The sequence below is a fragment of the Peromyscus californicus genome, unplaced genomic scaffold (genome assembly GCF_007827085.1).
Source record: "Peromyscus californicus insignis strain IS unplaced genomic scaffold, ASM782708v3 Scaffold_5__1_contigs__length_169319896, whole genome shotgun sequence".
NCBI lineage: Eukaryota > Metazoa > Chordata > Mammalia > Rodentia > Cricetidae > Peromyscus > Peromyscus californicus.
This window is the reverse complement of record NW_026294573.1, coordinates 19122332-19143681: the sequence shown is the minus strand read 5'-3', so window position 1 is coordinate 19143681 and position 21350 is coordinate 19122332. Positions and strand designations below refer to the sequence as shown.

Here is a 21350-nt window from a genome sequence, read left to right as displayed (position 1 = left end):
TCATGTCCCTGACCTCCACCGACCAGGTTGAGGAATCCTGGAGGAGCCTTGGCAGAGGCTCATTTTCCCCCAGCCACTTGGCCTGAGTGAAGCAGGGCCTGCGCAGAAGGGGGGTTGTAGGGAACCTCTGAGTCGGCTTTAGACACCCCAAGACCAAGTTCTCAGCACAGAGATTTATTTGCCCCAGAGGGACAGAAGACAGGGACAAGGGACAAAGACAGGAGATGGAGGACGAAGGGAAAGGAGAGGGGGGAGAGGTATTTGTCCTGGGGGACCTTGGGGACAAAGGTCTGCCTCTGAATAGAGAGGGGACAAACATGGCCCATAGGAAAATGGCGGTTCATAAAGATAAAAGGGAAATCCTGTGTTAGGATGAGGTGATGAGGTGTATAATTTTAATTGGGCATGTTAATTAGGTGAGCCAAAAGGGGCTTTTGCTGTGTTTAGTTTTGAGACAGCATTTCTCTGTGTAGTCCTGGCTGTCCTGAAACTCACTTTGTAGATCAGGCTGGCCTCGAACTCAGAGATCCGCCTGCCCCTGCCTTCCAAATGCTGAGATTAAAAGCATGAGCCATTACCACCTGGACAAAGGGGGCCTTTGATTGTTGGACTTCAATACTTTGATAGCTGGACCTTGGTGGTCAGTCTCAGGAGGAGGAAGTGGCCAAATAAGGGTACGGACCTTGAAGGCCAGCTTTAGGAATGTCATCTAACGGTTTTTAGCAAGGCACCGGGAATGGGGGAGAAAGACCTGCCAGAGGCGCATTTGCCTCGCTCGGGGCTGGCTGGAGCCCCTTCAGGGGTCCTTCCCCGAGTGGTCAGTGCTCTTCATGACTGGCACTGGAGACAGCTGGGGAGCACACCAGTGGTACCCAGTTCTAACCTGAACTGAGCAGAACCTGGCGGGAGCACAGCGGAGCAGCCGCCATCACTGCCCTCCAGGGGCTCTCAGGCTAAAGGTTACCAAGACGGAGCTGGAGTCAAGAATGGGAACGCAGCCACTCCCTGAGTATGACATCCCTGGGGCCGAGCCCTGCCAGCCACCACAGAGGGTGTGGGGTGCACACTTCCCCCACCAGCCAAGAAGGACCCAGGAAGGTTTGTGACCCCACAGTGAAGCTCAGCACCGGGAACATAGTATGCTGGTGTCCTTGGGCTGCAGTTTCCTGGGGCCCAGGGATGACTCTGCTGCCCAGAGAAGGGACTCCCGATCCCAGTGGCTCATAGAGCTGGCCCTCTGGAGGGCTGGGCCTCTGTCCTCACTGCTGCGGCTGAGGGAGGGCAGACTCTGGTGCAGGGCAGGACCAAGGCAGAGGCTGCCAGTGGGAGGGAGGGGCCTTCCCAGCCAGGCCTCTGTCTGACTGATGCCAGTGTTGGGTCAGGCGATGACAGACTTCCTGCTGAGCCCTTTGGAATGTTTGGAACTCAGCAATGACAGTCCAGAAGTTTCTGTTTCCCTGGAAGGCTCTGGTGTGAGAGGAAAGTTCTAGATAAAGACTCGAAGTTTTGTTTTGGTTTGTTTTGGTTCTCCTACCCTGCCTTTCCTACTCTGGGGCCTTCACATAGGAGAAGGTGGGGACAACGGCTCTGAGACGCTTGGCTATCCTCACCAGCCTGCCCACTTCCCGTCCTGTATCTTGCTCTGGGTTTAAGAAAAGCAGCCCGTGGCTCAGGCTGCACAGACTGCAAGGCGCGCCCATCTCCATGGCCCCCGCTGAAAATACCTGTCTCTAGTTTTCAGTTATGTGCAAAGCATCCCTTCCATTCTACAGAGGAGGAAACTGGGGCCCAGAGAGATGGTTTACCCTGGCCTCGGAACTAACAGAGTTGGTTCCCAAACCCACATCTTCAGCCTCTTCAGCTTTGTTCCGCCCTTCGGCTCCTGATAACGCCTGAAGGGTGTGTGTGTGTGTGTGTGTGTCTGTGTCTGTGTCTGTGTGTGTGTGTGTGTATGTGTGTATGTGTATGTATGTGTGTTTATGTGTGTGTATATGTGTATGTGTATTTGTGTGTGTGTGTGTATGTGTATGTATGTGTGTATGTGTATGTGTATTTGTGTGTGTGTATGTGTGTGTATGTGTGTGTATGTGTGTGTTTGTGTGTGTATGTGTGTGTATATGTGTATGTGTGTGTGTTTATGTGTGTGTGTATGTGTGTGTGTTTATGTGTGTGTATGTGTGTATGTGTATGTATGTGTGTTTGTGTGTGTGTATGTGTATGTATGTGTATGTGTGTGTGTTTATGTGTGTGTGTGTATGTGTGTATGTGTATGTATGTGTGTTTGTGTGTGTGTGTGTGTGTGTGTGTGTGTGTGTGTGTGTGTGTGTGTATGAGACAGGAAACAGGGAAGCAGACTGGCTTTGCTGTGTGGAAGATGGACCCGCCTCCCTCTCCCCTGCTTGCTTTTGCTGGAATCACTCCTTCCCCTCTGTCCAGCTGCTTTTCGTAAGGGGAGATAATTATAGCAGCCACTCTCCGGGGTTGACTTGTGACTGAGAAGAGCTTGTCATCCGTTAAGTGCCCGGGGTACCGTGAGCAGAAAACACTGTGCAAACCACAGCTCCTGTTGAGTCGCTGTCACGGCTTGAAGGTGACATGTCCCCACAGGCTCGCGTGTGGACACTTGGTCTCCAGCCTATGGCAAGTTGTGGACCTTTGGGGTGTCGGACTTGCTTGGTACACATAGGTCACTAGAGCAGGCTGTTGAAGGCCATAGCCTGGCCATTTGTCTAGTTCCCTCTCCACTTCCTGATCCTCCAGACAAGCTGCTGCCCTTGGCAACTGTTTCTTTCAGGTGTGTTACAACCTTCCTCTGTGATGGAGCAGAGGTTGCTATGGTGACCAGTAGACCACCCCCCATAGCCCCATAGTCATAGCAATGAAATCAACACACACATACACACACAGACACACAGACACACACACGGGGGGTGGGGGGGCTCTGCTGTTCATTGGTGAGGAGGAGGGTTCACCAGTCCCCAACCTGGGGATTCCCTCCCTCCCTCCTGCCTCCATGGAGTTCATAGGAGAAAGAAGAGAAGCTGAAGGCAAAGCTCCACGACGCAGCTCTTGTGAGGTCATCCCTCAGGGATGTGGGACTTTTGGGTGACACAGCTCTTTCTGAGTCACCCGTGGCCTGTAAGTCACACTTCACGGTACTCCTAGAAGGAAGTCTACATGGCCTACTTCTTGGTTTTTCGAGACAGCATTTCTCTGTGGAGCCCTGGCTGACCTGGAACTCACTCTGTAGCCCAGGCTGACCTCAGACTTAGAAATCCACCTGCCTCTGTCTCCCGAGTGCTGGGGTTCAAGGCATTCAACAACACGTCCAGCTGGAACTCTGTATCTAACACGTCAGTGGCCCCGCCTCTGCTCACATATCCCCGGGAACAGCAACCCAGCAGCCACCCCAGGAGCTCCTGCCGCCTCCGGCCGAGCCGCATCAGCAGCCATGTCTTCTCCATGAGGTTGTGTAGCCCACATCACGCTCTCTCCCTTTGAGTCCCTCCTGCCATGCATTTTGTCACAGTAAGGGACACAGTCACAGGTCCTGACAGTGAGTCCTTGTGCAGCTCGCAGCACCCAGGTCCTGCCTAGCCTGCTTCCCACAGCACCTGGCCCTGTACCCTCGCTGGCTTCTGGGAGAATCCTAAGACCCAGTGTGCTTCTGTGGAGGCTGTTCCTAAAATGTCACATCTCCTCTAGACAGAAGTGACCCATGAAGAGCCTACAGCATCCTCGGACACATCAATACAACCCATACATCTGTAAGAGAGACACAGAGGCCCGGAGAGGATCAGAGGCTTGCTCAAGCTCACCAGCAAGGGCCGGTGGAAGCTGACCCTGAGTTCTTCCCACCTTGACACATAGTTCCTCCACCCTCTCCCCTGAAAGCCCAGACATATGGGTGTTTAAGGGATATACCCAGGATGGGAAATTCATGCCTGAGGAAATCCATAAGGAAGGCCAAATGTTGTGGGTCCTGAGTCCACAGAGCAGTGTGAATTTCACAAAGCCATAGATAGTGGTGGCCATGGATCAGGAGACTGTGCCTTGTAGGATAAAAGACAAACAGTTGAGAAGAGTCTGTCTCTAGGAGCCTGGGTCCAGCTCCCACAACTGCACTTGACAGGTATAGGTGTGGTTTAAATGAGAACACCTCCCCCATAGGCTCCTATGTTTGAATTCTTGGTCCTTGGTGGAACTGTTTGAGAAGGATTGGGAGGTGTGGCCTTGGTAAAGGAGGTGTGTCACTAGAGGTGGGCTTTGAGGTTTCAAAAGACTTGTGCCATCCCCAGTATCTCTCTCTGTCTCCTACTTGTGGATCAAGTTGTGAGCTCCCCAAGCCTCTGCTCTGCCATCATGGACTCGAACCCTCTGAAGCTATAAACCCAATTAAACACTTGCCTTGGTCATAGTGTTTATCACAGCAATAGAAAAGTGAGTAAGTAGCCGGGCGGTGGTGGCGCACGCCTTTAATCCCAGCACTCGGGAGGCAGAGGCAGGCGGATCTCTGTGAGTTCGAGGCCAGCCTGGGCTACCAAGTCAGTTCCAGGAAAAGGCGCAAAGCTACACAGAGAAACCCTGTCTCGAAAAAAACAAAAACAAAAACAAACAAAAAAAAAAAAGTGAGTAAGACACAGAGTGAGGCCCTGCAAGTTCCAGCTACAGCCATCGGGGGTTCAGGGTGGCTGGAGCTTGAAGCATCGGGTCACATCACATTCCCCATCAAGAGCAGAGAACAGTGAGTTAATGTGGGCATGCTGGAGCTCAGCTGCCTCTCTCTCCATTTACAGGGCCCAGATCCTTCCCACAATGAAGATGGGTCTTTCCATTTCAATTAGTGTAATCAAGAGAGCCTGCTTGTGAGGAAACTGAGCTTCCTGAAAGAAGCTGTGTGAGTGGGCCATCTTAGAATGGGTGCCCAGCCCCAGTCAGGCCTTGAGACTAACCCTAAACACCTTAATAGCATTTTACTATGAACCCATCAGAGACCCTAGCCACCACCATTGATCTAGACCACTTCCAATCTCCAAACTTGAATTGTGTGTATCATGTCTTTTTTTTTTCTTTTAATGGTTTTTGGTTGATGCGCGATCCTAATTAATCTTATTAAATAAAAACCCAGAGTCAAATATTAGGGTGAAAGCTGAGAGATCAGAGAAGCAGAGCAGCAGCCACCAGAGAATTCTTACCTCTAGGAATCCTCAGACCAAATGGGTGTGTATGTTGGGGGGTGGGGAATCTGTCTCCACCTCCCATGTGCTGGAATCAAAGGCATGAGTCTCCCAAGTGCTGGGGTTAAAGATGTGCACCACCACCACCGCAGGGCTCTGCTTCTCTTTTAGACTGGTTCAATCTCATGTAGCCCAGGGTGGCCTTGAACTCTTGATCTTCCTGCTTCTTTCTCCCAAGTGCTGAGATTAAAGGTGTGTGCCACCACTGCCTGGCCTCTATGGTTAACTAGTGGCTAGCTCTGTCCTCTGATCTCCAAGCAAACTTTATTTGTCAGAATACAAACAAAATGTCATACAACACTGGTTTTTCTAGACAGAATTTCTCTGTGTAGTTTTGGTGCCTGTCCTGGATCTCGATCTTTAGAACAGGCTAGCCTTGAACTCACAGAGATCCACCTGCCTCAGCCTCCCAAGTGCTGGGATTAAAGGTGTGTACCACCACTGCCTGGCTGCAGTCACTTCATTTTGAGGCAGGATAGACACACAAAGAAAAGGACCACAGGAGGGAAAGACATCTCTTACTTTACATTGAAGTCAAGATTCCATAACAATTACCATTTGCTATGAAGGCTGCTTGTGTATACATGATGTTCCTTTTATGTAGAGGCAGTTAAAAGTAGAATGTGAAAATGTGGGGCTGGAGAGATGGTTCAGCCAGCAGTAAAGAGCACTGGCTGTTCTTCCACAAGACCCAGGTTCAATTCCCAACACCCACATGGCAGCTCACAACTGCCTGTAATTCCAGTTCCAGGAGATCTGACACTCTTGAAGCATGCACATGGTGCATAGACATACATGCAGGGAAAAACCCCATGCACATTCAAAAAAGCTGTTAAAATGGCAATGAACCCTGTGTAATGCCTAAGCATCTATGGCCTGACTGCCTTTCCAGAAGCAAACCTGAAATATTCTAGGAATCTCGACACCATAAACTCAGGGTAAAATGAAAACATGTCTTAACTTCCTTGCCCAACCCTGTGACCTATGATAACACCTAAATCATCATCCTTCTCAGAGTACTTCAAAACCCGCCCTGTCATCTTTAAGACTCTTACCAAACGTCTAAGACTTCATAAGCCACCCCAGATCATGTATACTCAGCCACTGGAAGCCCTCACGGCACTCTTGGTATGTTCTATCACTTTGCCAACACCTCTCTCTATCTCCCTCTCTCTCTTCTCTCTCAACTCTGGGGTTAGATCTATGTTAAAATCTTTTCTTAGCCGGGCACCTTTAATCCCAGCACTCAGGAGGCAGAGCCAGGTGGATCTCTGTGAGTTTGAGGCCAGCCTGGTCTACAGAGTGAGTTCCAGAAAAGGCGCAAAGCCACACAGAGAAGCCTTGTCTCGAAAAACAAAAAAAAAAAAAACAAAAAATCTTTTCTTGGGGGCTGAAAAGATGGATCAGCAGTTAAGAGCACTGGCTGCTCTTCCAGAGAACCTGGGTTCAATTTCCAGCACCCACATGGGAATTCAGAACTGTCTATAGCTCTAGTTCCAGGGGATCTGACACATTCACAGACATATAATGTCTAATAAATGCATGTAAAAATAATGCACATAAAAATAAAAGATTTAAAAAAACTTTTCTTGGATGCTGGGAGGCAGCTCAGCATGCATGAAGCCCTGGGTTCAAGATCCCACAACACATCTGCCAGTCATGGTAGCACATGTTTATAATCCCGATACACAGGAAGACTGAAGTTGATGATTCCCAAGCATTGGAGGCTAACCTGAGCTATAATCAGACCCTGCCTCAAAAAGACAAATGGGCCCAACATGGTGGCACACACCTTTAATCCTGGCACTCAGGAGGCAGAGGCAGAATGGTCTTTGGAGACCAGCCTGGTCTATACGGCAAGTTCCGGGATAGTCAGGGCTACATAATGAGACCCTGTCTCCAAAAACAAAATAAAACAAACCCAAAACAAAAAGATAAACAGCAAGTGAACAGTTGCCATGGAAACCTTACCACCCGAGTTCAACCCACAGATCTCACCTAAAGGGGGAAGAATTGACTGCGTGAAATTGGTCTCTGACCTCCATGTGTGCACTGTGGCACACATAAATGCACATCTACACAGCTATGCTCGTGTAAATGCACACAACAACAACAACAACACCTGCCAGACATGGTGGCACATGCCTTAAGTAATCCAGCTCTTGGGAGGCAGAGGCATGCAAGATATCAGAGAGTTGAAGGACAGCCGGGTTTACAAGCTGAGTTCCTGGCTATCCAAGACTACATAGTGAAACCATGTCTCTGAAAAACCAAAAATTAGGGCTGGAGAGATGGCTCAGAGGTTAAGAGCACCGACTGCTCTTCCAAAGGTCCTGAGTTCAATTCCCAGCACCCACATGGTAGCTCACAACCATCTGTAATGAGATCTGGTGCCCTCTTCTATATACATAATAAATAAATCTTTAAAAAACCCAAAAACTCGGGGCTGGTGTGATTGACGGCTCAGTGGTTGATAGCAATGACTGTTCTCCCAGAGGACTGGGGTTTACTCCCCAGCACCCACATATAGCCATCTACATACAACTCCTGTCCCAAGTGATCCAATGGCCTCTGAGGCAATGGACACCGGAAGTACAAATACATACTCATTCAAGCCAAACACTCCTCCCTCTTCTTCTCTCTGTCTCTGTCTCTGTCTCTGTCTGTCTGTCTGTCTGTCTGTCTCTCTCTCTCTCTCTCTCACACACACACACACACACACACACACACACACACACACACACACACAACTTTAGAGGTCAAGGCAGACAGGTCTCTACGAAAACAGCAACAAATAAACTGAGGATGCTTTGGGCAGCCTGTGAGACTGTCCCTGGCCTCGGTGACCTCCGAAGAGCTGGCAGCCTGAACCCGCCCAGGCAGGGAGATTTTTCACACACCCACAAATAACCATTAGCACCACAGACTCTAGGCCCTGTGTCCCTCTCTCTGCTGACTTCACCCTCCGGCTGTCTTTCCTCAGCACACCATCCTGGGAAGGGTGTGGAACCTCCAGCAGCCCCTGCAGAAGTCAGAGGTGCTCCTCTGTCCACACAGCCCTCCCGGGGCCTCTCTGCAAATCGCAGGTTCTGTTGTCCGCAGAGTCCAATCCTGTGACTTAGGGAAAGAGGTGCCTTGCTGGGTGTAAGCCCCCAGAGCCAGCGCTGAACCTGGGCTACCATCTCTCAATTTCACGAGACTCCCATAGAGTCAAATATATGGCTGTGGGTGAGATGAGGCAGATGTCGGCAAGCATATGACAGCCGTGTGTGGTAGAGATGGCAGAACCCCCTGAGACAGGATGCTTCCTGCCACCCAATGTGGCAGGAACCAGGGCTTAGAGGGAGAGGTGGGCTCTGGATTTGATAGACAGAACCCAAATCCGCTCAGTGAACGCCTCAAGACGTAGCGAGTTCCCCCAGCACGGAGGTATGGACTGACGAGGACTGGGAGAGCGGAGGACAGTGACGAATTCTAGGAGCTCAGGCTGGGCCGAGGCGGCAAGAGTTCAAGAGCCGGTTCACCTGGAAGCCCACGGAGACCTTCTGAGCAGTGGAGGGCTTCCTGCTTCCAGGACAAAGACAGGGGGTGAGGGGGCAGGGAAACGGAGAAGAGCCGTGTGTGTGTGTGTGTGTGTGTGTGTGTGTGTGTGTGTGTGTGTGTGTGTGTACCCATGCTTGTGTGCATGGGTGGGTGGGTGCAGCCTCATCATTTGAGAGGCAGGGATTGAGTTCAAGGTCATTCTTTGCTGCACAGCAAGCTTAAGGTCAGCCTGGGTTACAGAAGACCCTGCCGAAAATAATAACACTAAAAAGGAAAGCTAATGGAGTACAGGAGGCTTAGGACCAACTCCCATAGGGTGTTAGCTCCCCCTGTGATCAAGCAGGGGCTAGGCGCCACCCAGTGGACGAATCTGAGAGAACAGCTGAGACCAGGAAACGTTTGAAAAGCATCTGCACCTGTCAGATGGTGCCAAAGGAATTTGGGGATTTGCTTTGTTGAAATTTGCCAATTAATAATGGAATACTTTTTTTTGAGACAGGATATCACCCATATTGCTTCGACTGGCCTGGAACTTGCTATGTAGATCAGGCTGGGCTGGAATATATTCTCAGTAAATGAATGGCCTTGATGTACAGTGTGCATGTCTCACCTTGTGCTTTATGCTAACGACTTATTACTTGCTGTTTAATTTCTGTTTTTCACTATGAAAATTAAGCTAAACAAAAATGCAAATTCCAGTAATTTCTGTGTCCAAATGGGTCATGAAGTTTAAAGACAACTGGAAACAACGCCCTCAGTCCGAGATCTGCTACCATCACAGGGACCGGTGGTGATGGTTCCAGGTGAGAGGAGACCCTTGAAGATGAGCACAGCAGAAGATGGCCACTGGACATTGACCACGATCAAGGGAGAGCAATCGTTTGCCAGAGGAGCAGTTGCTGAGCAAACTCAGCATGGAGTTTCTCACTTAGCATTCGGAGCAAACAGGACAGGTGAAAACCTTCGTAAGTGGGTGCTTTGTGAGCTGACTAGATATCTAAAAATTGTCCTTTAGAACTGCCAATCTCGGGGCTGGAGAGATGGCTCAGAGGTTAAGAGCACTGGCTGTTCTTCCAGAGGTCCTGAGTTCAATTCTCAGCAACCACATGGTGGCTCACAACCATCTGTAATGAGATCTGGTGCCCTCTTCTGGCCTGCAGGCGTACATGCAGGCATAACATTGCATACAACATAATAAATAAATAAATCTTAAAAACAAAATTAAAAAAAAAAACCTGCTAATCTCAAAAGGCCATGGTGTGCATCTTTAATCCCAGCACTCAGGAGGCAGAGGCAGGTGGATCTCTGTGAGTTCAAGGCCAGCCTGGTCTACAAATTGAGGTTCAGGACAGCCAAGGCAAAAACCCTGTCTCAGAAAAACAAAACACACACACACACACACACACACACACACACACACACACACACACACACTAACAAATAATGTTTTAAACTGTAAAGAAAGTAGATGGTATATGACAAGCAGCAATGAGCAGCTTACTGCTTGCCAAGAGGCTCCAAAGTACTTCCCGAAGCCAAACTTGCACCAAAAAAAATGTCTCAGGCACTATTTGGAGTCTGCTCTCATTCTGCAGGGAAGTATGCTCCACGAGACCCGCTGCACCCGGCACTGAACAACAGAAAGGGCCCGGTCCTCCACATCAACTGTTATGCAGCCAATGCTGAAGTTGATCCAATTGGTCTTTTTTTTGTTTTGTTTTTTGTTTTTTGGTTTTTCGAGACAGGGCTTCTCTGTGTAGCCCTGGCTGTCCTGGAACTCGCTCTGTAGACCAGGCTGGCCTCGAACTCACAGAGATCCCGCCTGGCTCTGCCTCCCGAGTGCTTGGATTAAAGGCGTGCGCCACAACTGCCTGGCGATCCAATTGGTCTTAGCCTACTCCCTCACCCGACCCCTTGCCAACTGACTACTTCTAGCATCTCAACTTTTTGTAGAGAAAATGCTTCCACAGCAGGCGGGAAGCAGAAAGCACGTCCCAAAGGGCCTGTCAAATCCTGAATCATGGCTTTTTCCTATAAACATAGGCATAAACAGACTTAGTTTGTCCTTGGCAAACGAAACAACAAAAAAAAAGGGGGTTGGTTGTAATGTATTTTGATTAAGATTCATTCGAAGCCGGGCAGTGGTGGTGCACGCCTTTAATCCAAGCACTCGGGAGGCAGAGCCAGGCAGATCTCTGTGAGTTCGAGGCCAGCTTGGTCTACAGAGCAAGATCTTGGACAACCAGGGCTACACAGAGGAAACCCTGTCTGGAAAAAAACAAAAAATAAACCAAAGATTCATTTGAAATTTGTTATTTATTTATTTTGGGTTTTCCAGACAGGATTTCTGTGTTGTTTTGGTGCCTGTCCTGAATCTCGCTCTGTAGACCAGGCTGGCCTCGAACTCAGAGATCTGCCTGGCTCTGCCTCCCGAGTGCTGGGATTAAAGGCATGTGCCGCCGCCACCACCACCCGGCACTTGAAATTTATTACAATGTAAAACTCAGAGTTCTAACTGCAGTTCCTCTTGTGCCAACCTCCAGAAGCAGAGGAGTGCAAGGCAGGTACTGGACTGGCTGGGGAATCTGCCTCAGCAGTCAAAACTGCCTCATGAATAGCAGCACTACACAGAATGAAACCTGAAGGTCTTCTGTTCTGGCCTGGCGCCTGCTTTGCAGCCCGGGGTGGCTTTGAACACACAGAGATCTATTGCCTCTGCCTCCTAAGTGCTGGTATCATAGCTATAAGCCTGTTTTTTTCACACACACACACACACACACACACACACACACACACACACACGACATAACTTTATTTTTTTTGGGGGGGAGGTTCAAGACAGGGTGTCTCTGTGTAGCCCTGGCTGTCCTGAACTGTAGACTAGGCCTGACCCACAACTCAGAGATGCACCTGCTCCCTCCTGAGTGCTGGGATTACAGGTATGTGCCACCACTCCTGGATAACTTTATATTTTGATACAGGTTCTTGTTAAGCAGGCCAGGCTGCTTCCAAGCTGGTAATCCTCCTGCTTCTGTGTGCAAATCCATCGTGAATGACATCAGTTTACCAGTCTCCCTGAGACATTCTCATCCTTTTGTACGTTGTACTTCGCCCCAGGTCCACCCCCACCAACCCCTCCATTTCCACATTTTGCCTCTGAACTATTTTTACTATTATCCACAGCACCACATGGTCTGCTAGGTGTGGGGTGGCAAGTCCCGAAGTTACCAGTACCTAATATTTGACAAACACTATCAAACCTTTAATGACAGTGCACAGCCTTTTAAATATGCTAACCCATCCTGGCCCAGTTAGCAGCAAAGGAATCTGAGACACTAGCTACGCCCCACGGCTCCGTGCTGCCGCATCCCACCACAGCTGCCAACCTCACCCCTGCATCTGAGCCTTACCCAGGGCAGGTCCTGCCCACTGAATCCTTACAGAGCCCTGAGGTGACCATCATGGCTACCATCTCATAGGAAGTTGTTTTGTAATGGCTGTAAAAACCACGTTGGCAGGGCTGCAACTGCGTTTTGTGTGGTCTAAGTGTACCCTGGAACACCTATGGAAGAGGCCAGATGTTGGGTCTCTTCCTCAGTCTCTTGCCACAGCTGTATTCTTTGAGACAAGATCTCACAATGAACCTACAGCTCATCAATTGACTGGCCTCACTGGCCAGAAATTCTGTTGGTCTTATCTCCCAGTACTGGGATTTCCAGCACATGCTGCCATGTTTATAGCTGTATGGGGATGCTGGGGATTTGAACTCAGGTCTTCACACTTGCTCATCACCCGCTCTGCTGTCTCCTCAGCCTCACCTCCACTTTTTAACTTTGCATAGTTCAAGCAGATTTCCCTTGATGTTTAACAAACTCATGTTGTACTTTAAAAATTTTTTTTTAGGGCTGGAGAGATAGCTCAGAGGTTAAGAGCACTGGCTGCTCTTCCAGAGGTCCTGAGTTCAAGTCCCAGCAACCACATGGTGGCTCACAACCATCTGTAATGAGATCTGGTGCCCTCTTCTGGCCTGCAGGCATACATGCAGGCAGAACATTGTATACATAATAAATAAATAAATAAATAATCTTAAAAAAAATTTTTTTATATGTAGGGTATTCAGTTCATCTATTTTTTCCCCCTCAGATCCTGACACCCAGCAATCACGCAAATGAAATGTATACTATTCCTGTAATCCTAAGCAGTTGGGAGACCAAGGCCAGCCTGGGCTACATAAAAAAGGAGGTGGAGATGGGTAGTGATGCAGCTGTTGAGTTTTCACAGCATGCACGAGGCCCTTAGACCATCAGCACAGGAAAAGTGGGCGCATCTGTCAGCACTTAGAAAATGAAGGTAAGAGCCTCCTGAACTCACCATCAGCCTGGGATACACGAGGTCATACCTCAAAAAGGGAGAAAAGTATCAGGAATGGGGGCACACACCTTTAATTCTTCCAGCACTCAAAAGGCAGAAGGAGGTGGATCTGTTGTAAGTTCAAGTCCAGATTGATCTACAAGAGAGTTCTAGGTCAGCCAGGGCTACAGTGAGACCCTGTCTGGAGACCCTCACTGGACTCAGAGGTCAAGAGCATACCGCTCTTGCAGAACTTCAGTTCCCAGCACCCACATTGGAAAGGTCACAGTGCCTTGGGTCTAACTTCACAGGATCCATTCCATGCCCTCTTATAGCCTCCTTGGGTCACACATACACATAACTAAAAATAAGACAGGACTCTAGCTTACTTCTGTGTTGTGATACAAGACCAAAAACAAGTTCTTGGGAGGAAAATGGTTTGTCTTACAGAAACCAGAGCAGGAACTTAGAAACCTTGAAGGAATGTTTCTAACAGGCTTGCTCAGCTAGCTTTCACTTTTCAAACTTAATAAAAATTACCTGCCTCTGCCTCCCAAGTGCTGGGATTAAAAAGGCATGTGCCACCACATCCAGTTCTCAGCTGATTTTCTTTCTTTCTTTTTGGTTTTTCGAGACAGGGTTTCTCTGTGTGGCTTTGGAGCCTGTCCCGGATCTCACTCTGTAGCCCAGTCTGGCCCTGAACTCACAGAGATCCATCTGCCTTTGCCTCCTGAGTGCTGGGATTAAGGGCGTGCGCCGCCGCCGCCCTACTCGGCTGGCTTTAACAGCCTAAACCTGCAGCAGGCTGAGCCTTCCAACGATTAGTAACTGAAAATATGGTTCACAGACATGGCCGCAGGCCAACTTGATTGAAGGCAATTATTCAGCTAAGGTTCCCTCTTTCCAGGCGATTCCTAAGACTGTGTCAAGTTGACAGCTGAAACTATGACATGTGATCCCTTGTCTATGTTGGCACATGAACAGGTCACTTTAAATTTTTATTTGTATTTTTTATGTATGAGTGCTCTGCATGTATACCTGCAGGCCAGAGGAGGGCACAGATCCCAATTGTGAGCCACCATGTGGTTGCTGGGAATTAAACTCAGGACCTCAGCAAGTGTCTTGACTGCTGAGCCGTCTCTCCCGAAGCCCTGAACCCATCACTTTAAACCCCAACTTTTCCTTTGTCCCCAAGATCTCATGTTAACCTGAACTTGATTCTTCAGCACACACCTTCCAAGCACTGGAAGTGAACCCGGGGCGTTGTGCATGTTAGGTAAACACACTCTGAATGCCCAGCCCTCCTTAAAAAAAATAAAAATCTTTAAAAATGAACAAAAAATGCTCTAATTTGACAGTCTCGTACGTGTAAAAAAAAAAATCTTCATTATACCCACTCTAGTCCCTTCCCACCTCATTTCCTTATTACTTTAATTGAGTCCCATTGTGCTCTCTGCTGAAATGCTGACTCATCTGGCTGGCTACAGAAAGTTCAAGAATGCAACAGCAAGACCCGTTTCAAAGGAAACTAGAGACAAGGCTCAGAAAGACAACCCTCCTGCCGTTTCCCGAGTGCTGGGATCATAGCTATGTGCTAACACACCCAGCTCCATCTTTGAGACAGAGTGTCATGTAGCCTGGGCTAGCCTCTAAACAACCTGACCTCACTGTGTAGCCAAAGACTGCTGTTTGTCTGGTTTCAGTTGGGTAATGTGGAGTCACTGCTAAGAACAGCTAAAGGGGAGACTGAAAACTCATAAGCTGCAGGAGTCGTCAGAAATCCTCCACTGGCGTTCACTGCGTGTTCACACTGGGAGTCAACCTCCAGCAGTTGAACACTGCTTCTCCCGTGTCATCCAAGTTTCCTTTCCACGTTAACACACTCGAGAACCTGGGCAGTTAGTTCTGCACTTGTGAGACTCCACTCTTCCGGGGTATGGAGTCCTGCAGGGCGATCTTCCTTTAGTACCTTCTTCCTTGTTAGCCCCCCACCCCCATACACCATGTAGAACCAGCCCATCACTACCAAGGTCTTAACTGTTTGTGTCTTTTGGATAAAAGCCAAAAATAACAAAAACCTTTAAGTTATCTTGAAATAAGACGTGTGCATTTTGTGTTTCTGTTTCAACTGTCAGAAATTACTATCAAATTTACCCATGGGTCCAAATACACAGCTCAGACTCCTGGTGCCCAAGTTCTCACCTTCACATACACAGGCTGCTCCAAGTTCCCTTCTGGGGTGTGCCAGGCTCCCTCCACACTCGAGTGCAATGATACTGTGCTCTCCACTTCAACTAGATTCTGCTTTTGCTGGATCTGCCTCACCTGCTTTCCATGTTCAGAGAACTCCCCATACTTCCCCTCCTAGCACTCTTTGCAGTTAATTATTAAAGTAAAAAGGGAAAGTCCTGTTTCATCATTTTATCTTCCCTGAACACCAGCTCTACCAAGAAGTTAAGAGTTGTTTTGTAGTACCCAGGAAAGTGAATAAAAGTGAGTGGCAACGTTCTTAAATTTAGAAATTTATTCTGTTTAATCCACAAGCTTTATATAGCTTTAGTTAAAAAATAAAATAAAATAAAACAAGTGAAACCAAGACACTATGTCCAAGTCCAGGCCCTCCCAGCCTGCCAATGCAAGAGCTCTTCAGTTGTGTGTACCAATTCGAAGAGTAGGGAAAAAATATGGATGGGAGCCACGAAGTTTCATAAAACAAATTTATCTAACTGAAGGGTTCTTGCTGGGTCAGATAAACTGCCTTTACAAAAGAGAGGGGGGGGAACGAAGGGGGAGAAGGAAAACAAACCAACCCAAAGAGGACAAAATCCCAGAGTTCTAAATCAACGTATGAGCCTGTCATGCACAGACAGACTCTTGGGCATCCGTGAGCAGTGCCGCCCTGCTCTCCAGAGCTGGAACCCCGAGGTGTCAGCAGAGACTCCACAGAACAGGAGTGTTGGCGGCATTAAAACACTCACTCAGACCTTTGTCCTTCAACAGTGGTCTCACTCTGGGCAAGCTCACGAACCTATCCAAGGCTGAAAGCATAATGTACATGGGTGCTCAAATTGAAGAGAAAGGAGAAGAAGAAAAAGGTGGGGGTGAGGGAAACCAAACTAACTCTGGGGAGAGGCAAGGGCGTTTAAAGGAACCACAACGTCAACAATATTTAAACGCCCTTAAAAAAAAAGTTGTTGTTGTTTTTTTTTGGCTTAAAATATTTCGCTCTAAATGTCAATGGAAGAATGTCACTAATACACCATGGACGCCTTTGTAATGTAAATCCATGCCCCTTTTTTTAAAACATGGTGAACTTCAACCTAGCAATTATTACAACAAATGTTATAGTCTAAAGCTCAAACACATTTTAGCAATTTTGAAATTGAATTGAGTACAAACCAAATCAAATTTACAACGTAACAAACATGTCCACCTAGGACTGTGGGGACACTTGAGCCTTCCGCATGGACCGCAGGGCCTTCTCCCTCAGGTGCCTTTCTAGGTCATCAAGGTTGTCCTCAGCTTCACTTTCAGTCTCCTGGAGACAAAGCACATGGGGCAGAGGGTAAGTCTGAGACACAGCAGGACAGGCCGAATCCAGACCAGAACCAACTGCGACAACAACACAGACTGCACACCCGAGACCCACCCACCCGAAATCAGGCCTTCTGAGACAGTCTCTTTGTCCCTGGGCTCCTTTACAACTTGTTAAGGAGCTAAGAATGACCCTGAGCTTCTGATCAGCCTCCCAAGTGCTGGGATTACAAGCACCATACTACCACACCCAGTTTATCTGGCACTAGGGGAGTCACATCCAGTGCCTTGAGCATGTTAAGCAAGGCCCCCACAAACTGAGTTACACCCCTATGCTTGCTATGCAAGTATAAGAACAGGCAGCAGTGTACTGGCAACCCCAAGTGCTGAGGAGGGGGTCTAGGTGTGGTCCAGTCTATCTAGTGAACTCCAGGCTAGACAGCTTGGAGCTTGCCACCAACCCCGAAGACTTGTGTTCAATCCTAAGGACTCCAGATGGTGGAAGGCTAGAATTAACCCTGCAAATTGTCCTGACACAGGTAAAGTGCAACAAGGAAGGAAGGGAGGGAGGGAGGGAGGGAAGGAGGGAGGGAGGGAGGGAGGAAGGAAGGAAGGAAGGAAGGAAGGAAGGAAGGAAGGAAGGAAGGAAGGAACTAATGGCTTCTACAGGCACACTGATAGGCGATATCAGTTACTTGGGAGGCCCCCCACTTTTTTCCATTATGTGAATTTTTTTGGTTGCATTTAGTGAGTGTCTGGGGGTGTGGCTCAGTGGTAGCACCCATGCCTAACACACAACAAAAAGCCCTGTGCTCTTGTCCCCAGCACTGCTCGGAAAGTAGTTTTAAAAAATTCAAAGCATTCCATCATTAAGCTTTTGGGAAGTCGTTTGCCCTCCTCTCCTTGTTCCTAGCGGGTCAACAGGACACCTTAGCACATGAGGAACAGAGGACAGGCCCGTGAATACCTTCCTGGGCTCGGGTGCTGCCGCAGGCTCTTCCTGTGCTGATGTGGTGGTGGCAGCAGAAGCAGCTGCAGGGGCTGCAGGAGCTGCAGTGGGTGCAGCCACAGCCTTCTCCTTCTTGTGTTTTTTGTGCTTCTTGTGTTTCTTATCCTTTTTGTGTTTCTTGTCCTTCTTCTTCTTCTTCTTCTTCCCACCTCCTTCTTGATCAGAATTCTAGAAACCCAGAAAGACACAGCGAGGTAATCGATCTGATTACAATCCTGTTTTATGTCCTCAAGGGACTCTTAAATACACGTTTCACAGAAGTGCAGAGACAATTGCCCCCAACGAAGGCATTCTCAGGAGGTGAAGCGCACACAGCCGGCCTGCCCACGAACCAGCACGAAAGAGCCTCGACACTGACTCACTGGTACAGTTTCCCTACTAACTCTAAGCCAGGTTTCCAACTTCAGGATGTGAATGGGGTGCCAACAGCTGGAGTCATGGGCCAACCATGAGCTGCCTTCCAGCTCCTGACCCGAGCATTAAATGAGGGGCAATTTTAGAAACCTCTGACAATGCTTGGCTAACACATAGCAGGATTTCAGTATGTGGTGCCGGCTGAGTCCAAAAAATGCCAGGACAAATCCTGAACTACACCCTTTTAAAGTGGGAGTGGTCTGCTTTACTCTGCTGCAGAGATGTTCCATGTACAGGAGTTGGTCCTCTCCTACCACATGGGTCCTAGGGATTGAACTCAGGTTTTCAGGCTTGGAGGCAGGTACTTGTATCCACCAAGCCATCTTCCTTATTAGCCCAGATGTTCCATTTACAACAGGGCTGCATCTTCATAAGCCCTCTAAGTTATACCCCATCTAAGTCAGTTACATCGCTGAACACCACAGCTTAGTCAAACTGCCTTCAGCATGCACACTGGCCTACAGCTAGGCAGTCATCTAACCCAAAGCTGACTGTAAGATGTTGAATGGCTCATGCAATTCATTGAATATCAGTCAATAACAGTACTTTTTGCTACTCACTAACCTAGAAAAGAGGATCAAAATCTAAATTCAAAGTATGGTTTCTATTGAACAAAAATCACTTTCATACCACAGAATCAAAGATTATTTAACCGAATCAGCATACAACAGAAGACTGTCTTTACACTAAATTTATGTATGAATTCAACTAACTTCTAACTTAATTGTTTTTGAGAGAGGTCTCACTGTGTACCACAGGCTGGCCTTCAACTCCTGATCCTGCTGTGTCCATCAAGTGCTGGAACTATAAGCACCCACTATTATCCCCATTCGATTAATTATAAAGATGCCCAAAACAAGGCACATACACACCCTGGCAGGGGACGGGCTTGGTGTTGGGCTTTTAGCCTTCTTGACTGGTACTGCGGGCGACCAGTTTGTGGAGGGTGACTGAGACTGGACAGGAGATGGAGGTGCTGGAGGCTTTTTAGCTGCTGGCTCAGGAGATCCAGAGACAGATCGGGAAGAGGAAACCCTTCTGACGGACTGAGGGCTTGGTGAGGCGGCCCTAGACAGAGAGGGAAAACAAAACAACACATAGCACTGAGGACAGAGGCTCATACTGCTTTTATGTCACCCAAGTCTTTTACGGGGTCACTCATGCCCGCAACTCTCTACCATTATACTGATGAAGCATCCCACAGGACACTAGTGATAGTTTCTTAGCTTCCTGAAGCCTCTGTATCAGCATTAAATGCTTTTCAGGGTCTGGAGAGACGGCTCAGTGGTTATGAGCACTGGCTGTTCTTCCAGAGAACCAGGGTTCATTTCCTAGCACCCACACGGCTCACAATTAACTACCTTTTCAGAGATTTGACACCTGCTGCTGGCCTCTGTGACACTGTCCACCGGCAGTGTACAGACACATACAGGCAAAACACCCACTGACAAAAAATAATAAAAAGAGGCTGTTTCATCTCAGACTCAGAAGCATATCTCTAAAATACCAGATGTTAAGAACCAAGTAAAGCCCTCTAGCATTTATGCTACAAGGAGCTAGGTTCAAAGTGGAAAAACATGAACAATACCTAAAGTTTGATTGTGTTATTTTGGTTTTTGAGACGGTATCTCTGTGTAGTCTTGGCTGTCCTGGAACTTACACTGTAGACCAAGCTGGCCTTGAGCTCACAGAGATCTGCCTGCCTCTGCTGGGATTAAAGGTGTATACCACCACTGCCCAGCTTTCTTATTTTTATAAGTGTTCAATAGGGAAAGGATTCTACATGTTACAGAACTATGTACTCCTAACAAAAAAGCATTAAATATTTTTACTTTTTAATCTTCTTAGGCTCCGGAGTCCTGGAGACTCTCCTAATAGGCCTAGTACTTGGAGATGGGGACTGCCTTCCTTGGGGTGATGCTGATGTTCCTCTTCGAACAGGGGGAGGACTTGAGGTCTGAGGAGCTCGAGGACGTGGTGAGGGCGAATGCCGTTTGTTTGGTTGTGGTGATCGGGCCTCTCGGGTGGAGCGGCCTGGGGAAGCCCCTTTCCTATGCTTTGAAGATAAGGAGGGTGAACGTCTCTTGGTGACTGGGGGGCTTCTCTGTTTGGGAGGTGGAGAGTGGGAGACCCGGCGCTTTGGTGGTGGAGATGGTGATGCCCTTCGCTTGGGCTGGGGTGGGGGTGAGGCGGTTCTCCTCTTTGGAGGCGGGGAAGGAGAGTATCTCCTCTGGATGGGAGGAGAGTATCTTCTTGGAGAAGGTGAGCGGCGGCGTGGGGGAGGAGAAGGAGTCCTAGAAAAAACATACCATTAAGTTGAAACCAACAGAATCCAGAAATCAAAACCCATTTATTATTATTTGGGTGTGTTCATGCCCACACATTCTGCATGAGTGCAAGTGAGTTGCCACTGCTGAGGTCAGAGCAATCAATTCTCTCCATCCACCTTTATATGGAATCTGGGATCAAACTTGGGTCAGTACACCAGTGTGGCAAGTACTTTCACTCACTCAGCCACCCTGCTAGCCAACCCAGAACTATGAAAATTAAATAAACACAAAGTAACCACTTATAAATATCCTGTAGCTAGCACTATGCCAAGGGATATATTTCAAAGTAAGATGTCCACCACTATACTTGTCAAGAGGGTACCATGTTGTGTTGAATGGAGAAATTTGCAGTTTTCAGAAACAATTTAAATTCACCAGCTCATAGACTTTATATATGGAATCAATTCACTGTTTCATGATAAGAGAACCTCACACTGCTTTGTGGTACTGTGAGTATCAGCTGTTGCCAGGTGATAATAGTCAACAACGGCCAATTGAGAAAGTTTGCTTTACTGAGTTCTATGTGGCAGGGGCTGGAGATGTGGCTCAGCTGCTGGTGCCCAGAACCCACCCAGTAGCTCACCAAGGTTCCTAACACAAATTCAAAGGGATCCACTGCCATTTTCTGGCTTTCACATGCACAAGGTACACACAATGCACATACACACACTCAGACAAAATACGCACACACCAAACTAAAGAAATAGTTTATGTGATGATGTGCTGGCTCCTCTGACCTAGCATCCTAGTTCACTGACTAAGCTCCCAATCCAGTCTTCTTCAAAGGACCACTTTTTAGTGCAAGTTCACGGCCAGACAAAGATATCTCTGAAAGTTCTAACTGGCTTTTCTCTTAAAAGTGAGGAAGTCCTGTTATGTTACCTAGGAATTAAGACTTAACACAACATTCAGGCTAACTTTACAATTTGTGCT

At 48.1% G+C, this 21350-nt stretch overlaps 1 protein-coding gene across 7 annotated transcripts in view; it reads right to left on the bottom strand.

Moving 5' to 3' along the window:
* Window positions 1–15632: 15632 nt before the first annotated feature.
* Srrm1 (serine and arginine repetitive matrix 1) overlaps window positions 15633–21350 on the bottom strand; it is a 32240-nt gene continuing 26522 nt past the window's right edge. For all 7 annotated transcript variants that reach the window (XM_052715578.1, XM_052715580.1, XM_052715579.1 and 4 more), the window contains 4 exons: window positions 19920–20381; window positions 18960–19155; window positions 17632–17841; window positions 15633–16668 (listed from right to left, as the gene is read on the bottom strand). In XM_052715578.1, coding sequence (XP_052571538.1) covers window positions 16564–16668; window positions 17632–17841; window positions 18960–19155; window positions 19920–20381 — 973 coding nt within the window. In that variant the 3' untranslated portion in view covers window positions 15633–16563. The remainder of the gene's footprint in view (window positions 16669–17631; window positions 17842–18959; window positions 19156–19919; window positions 20382–21350) is intronic.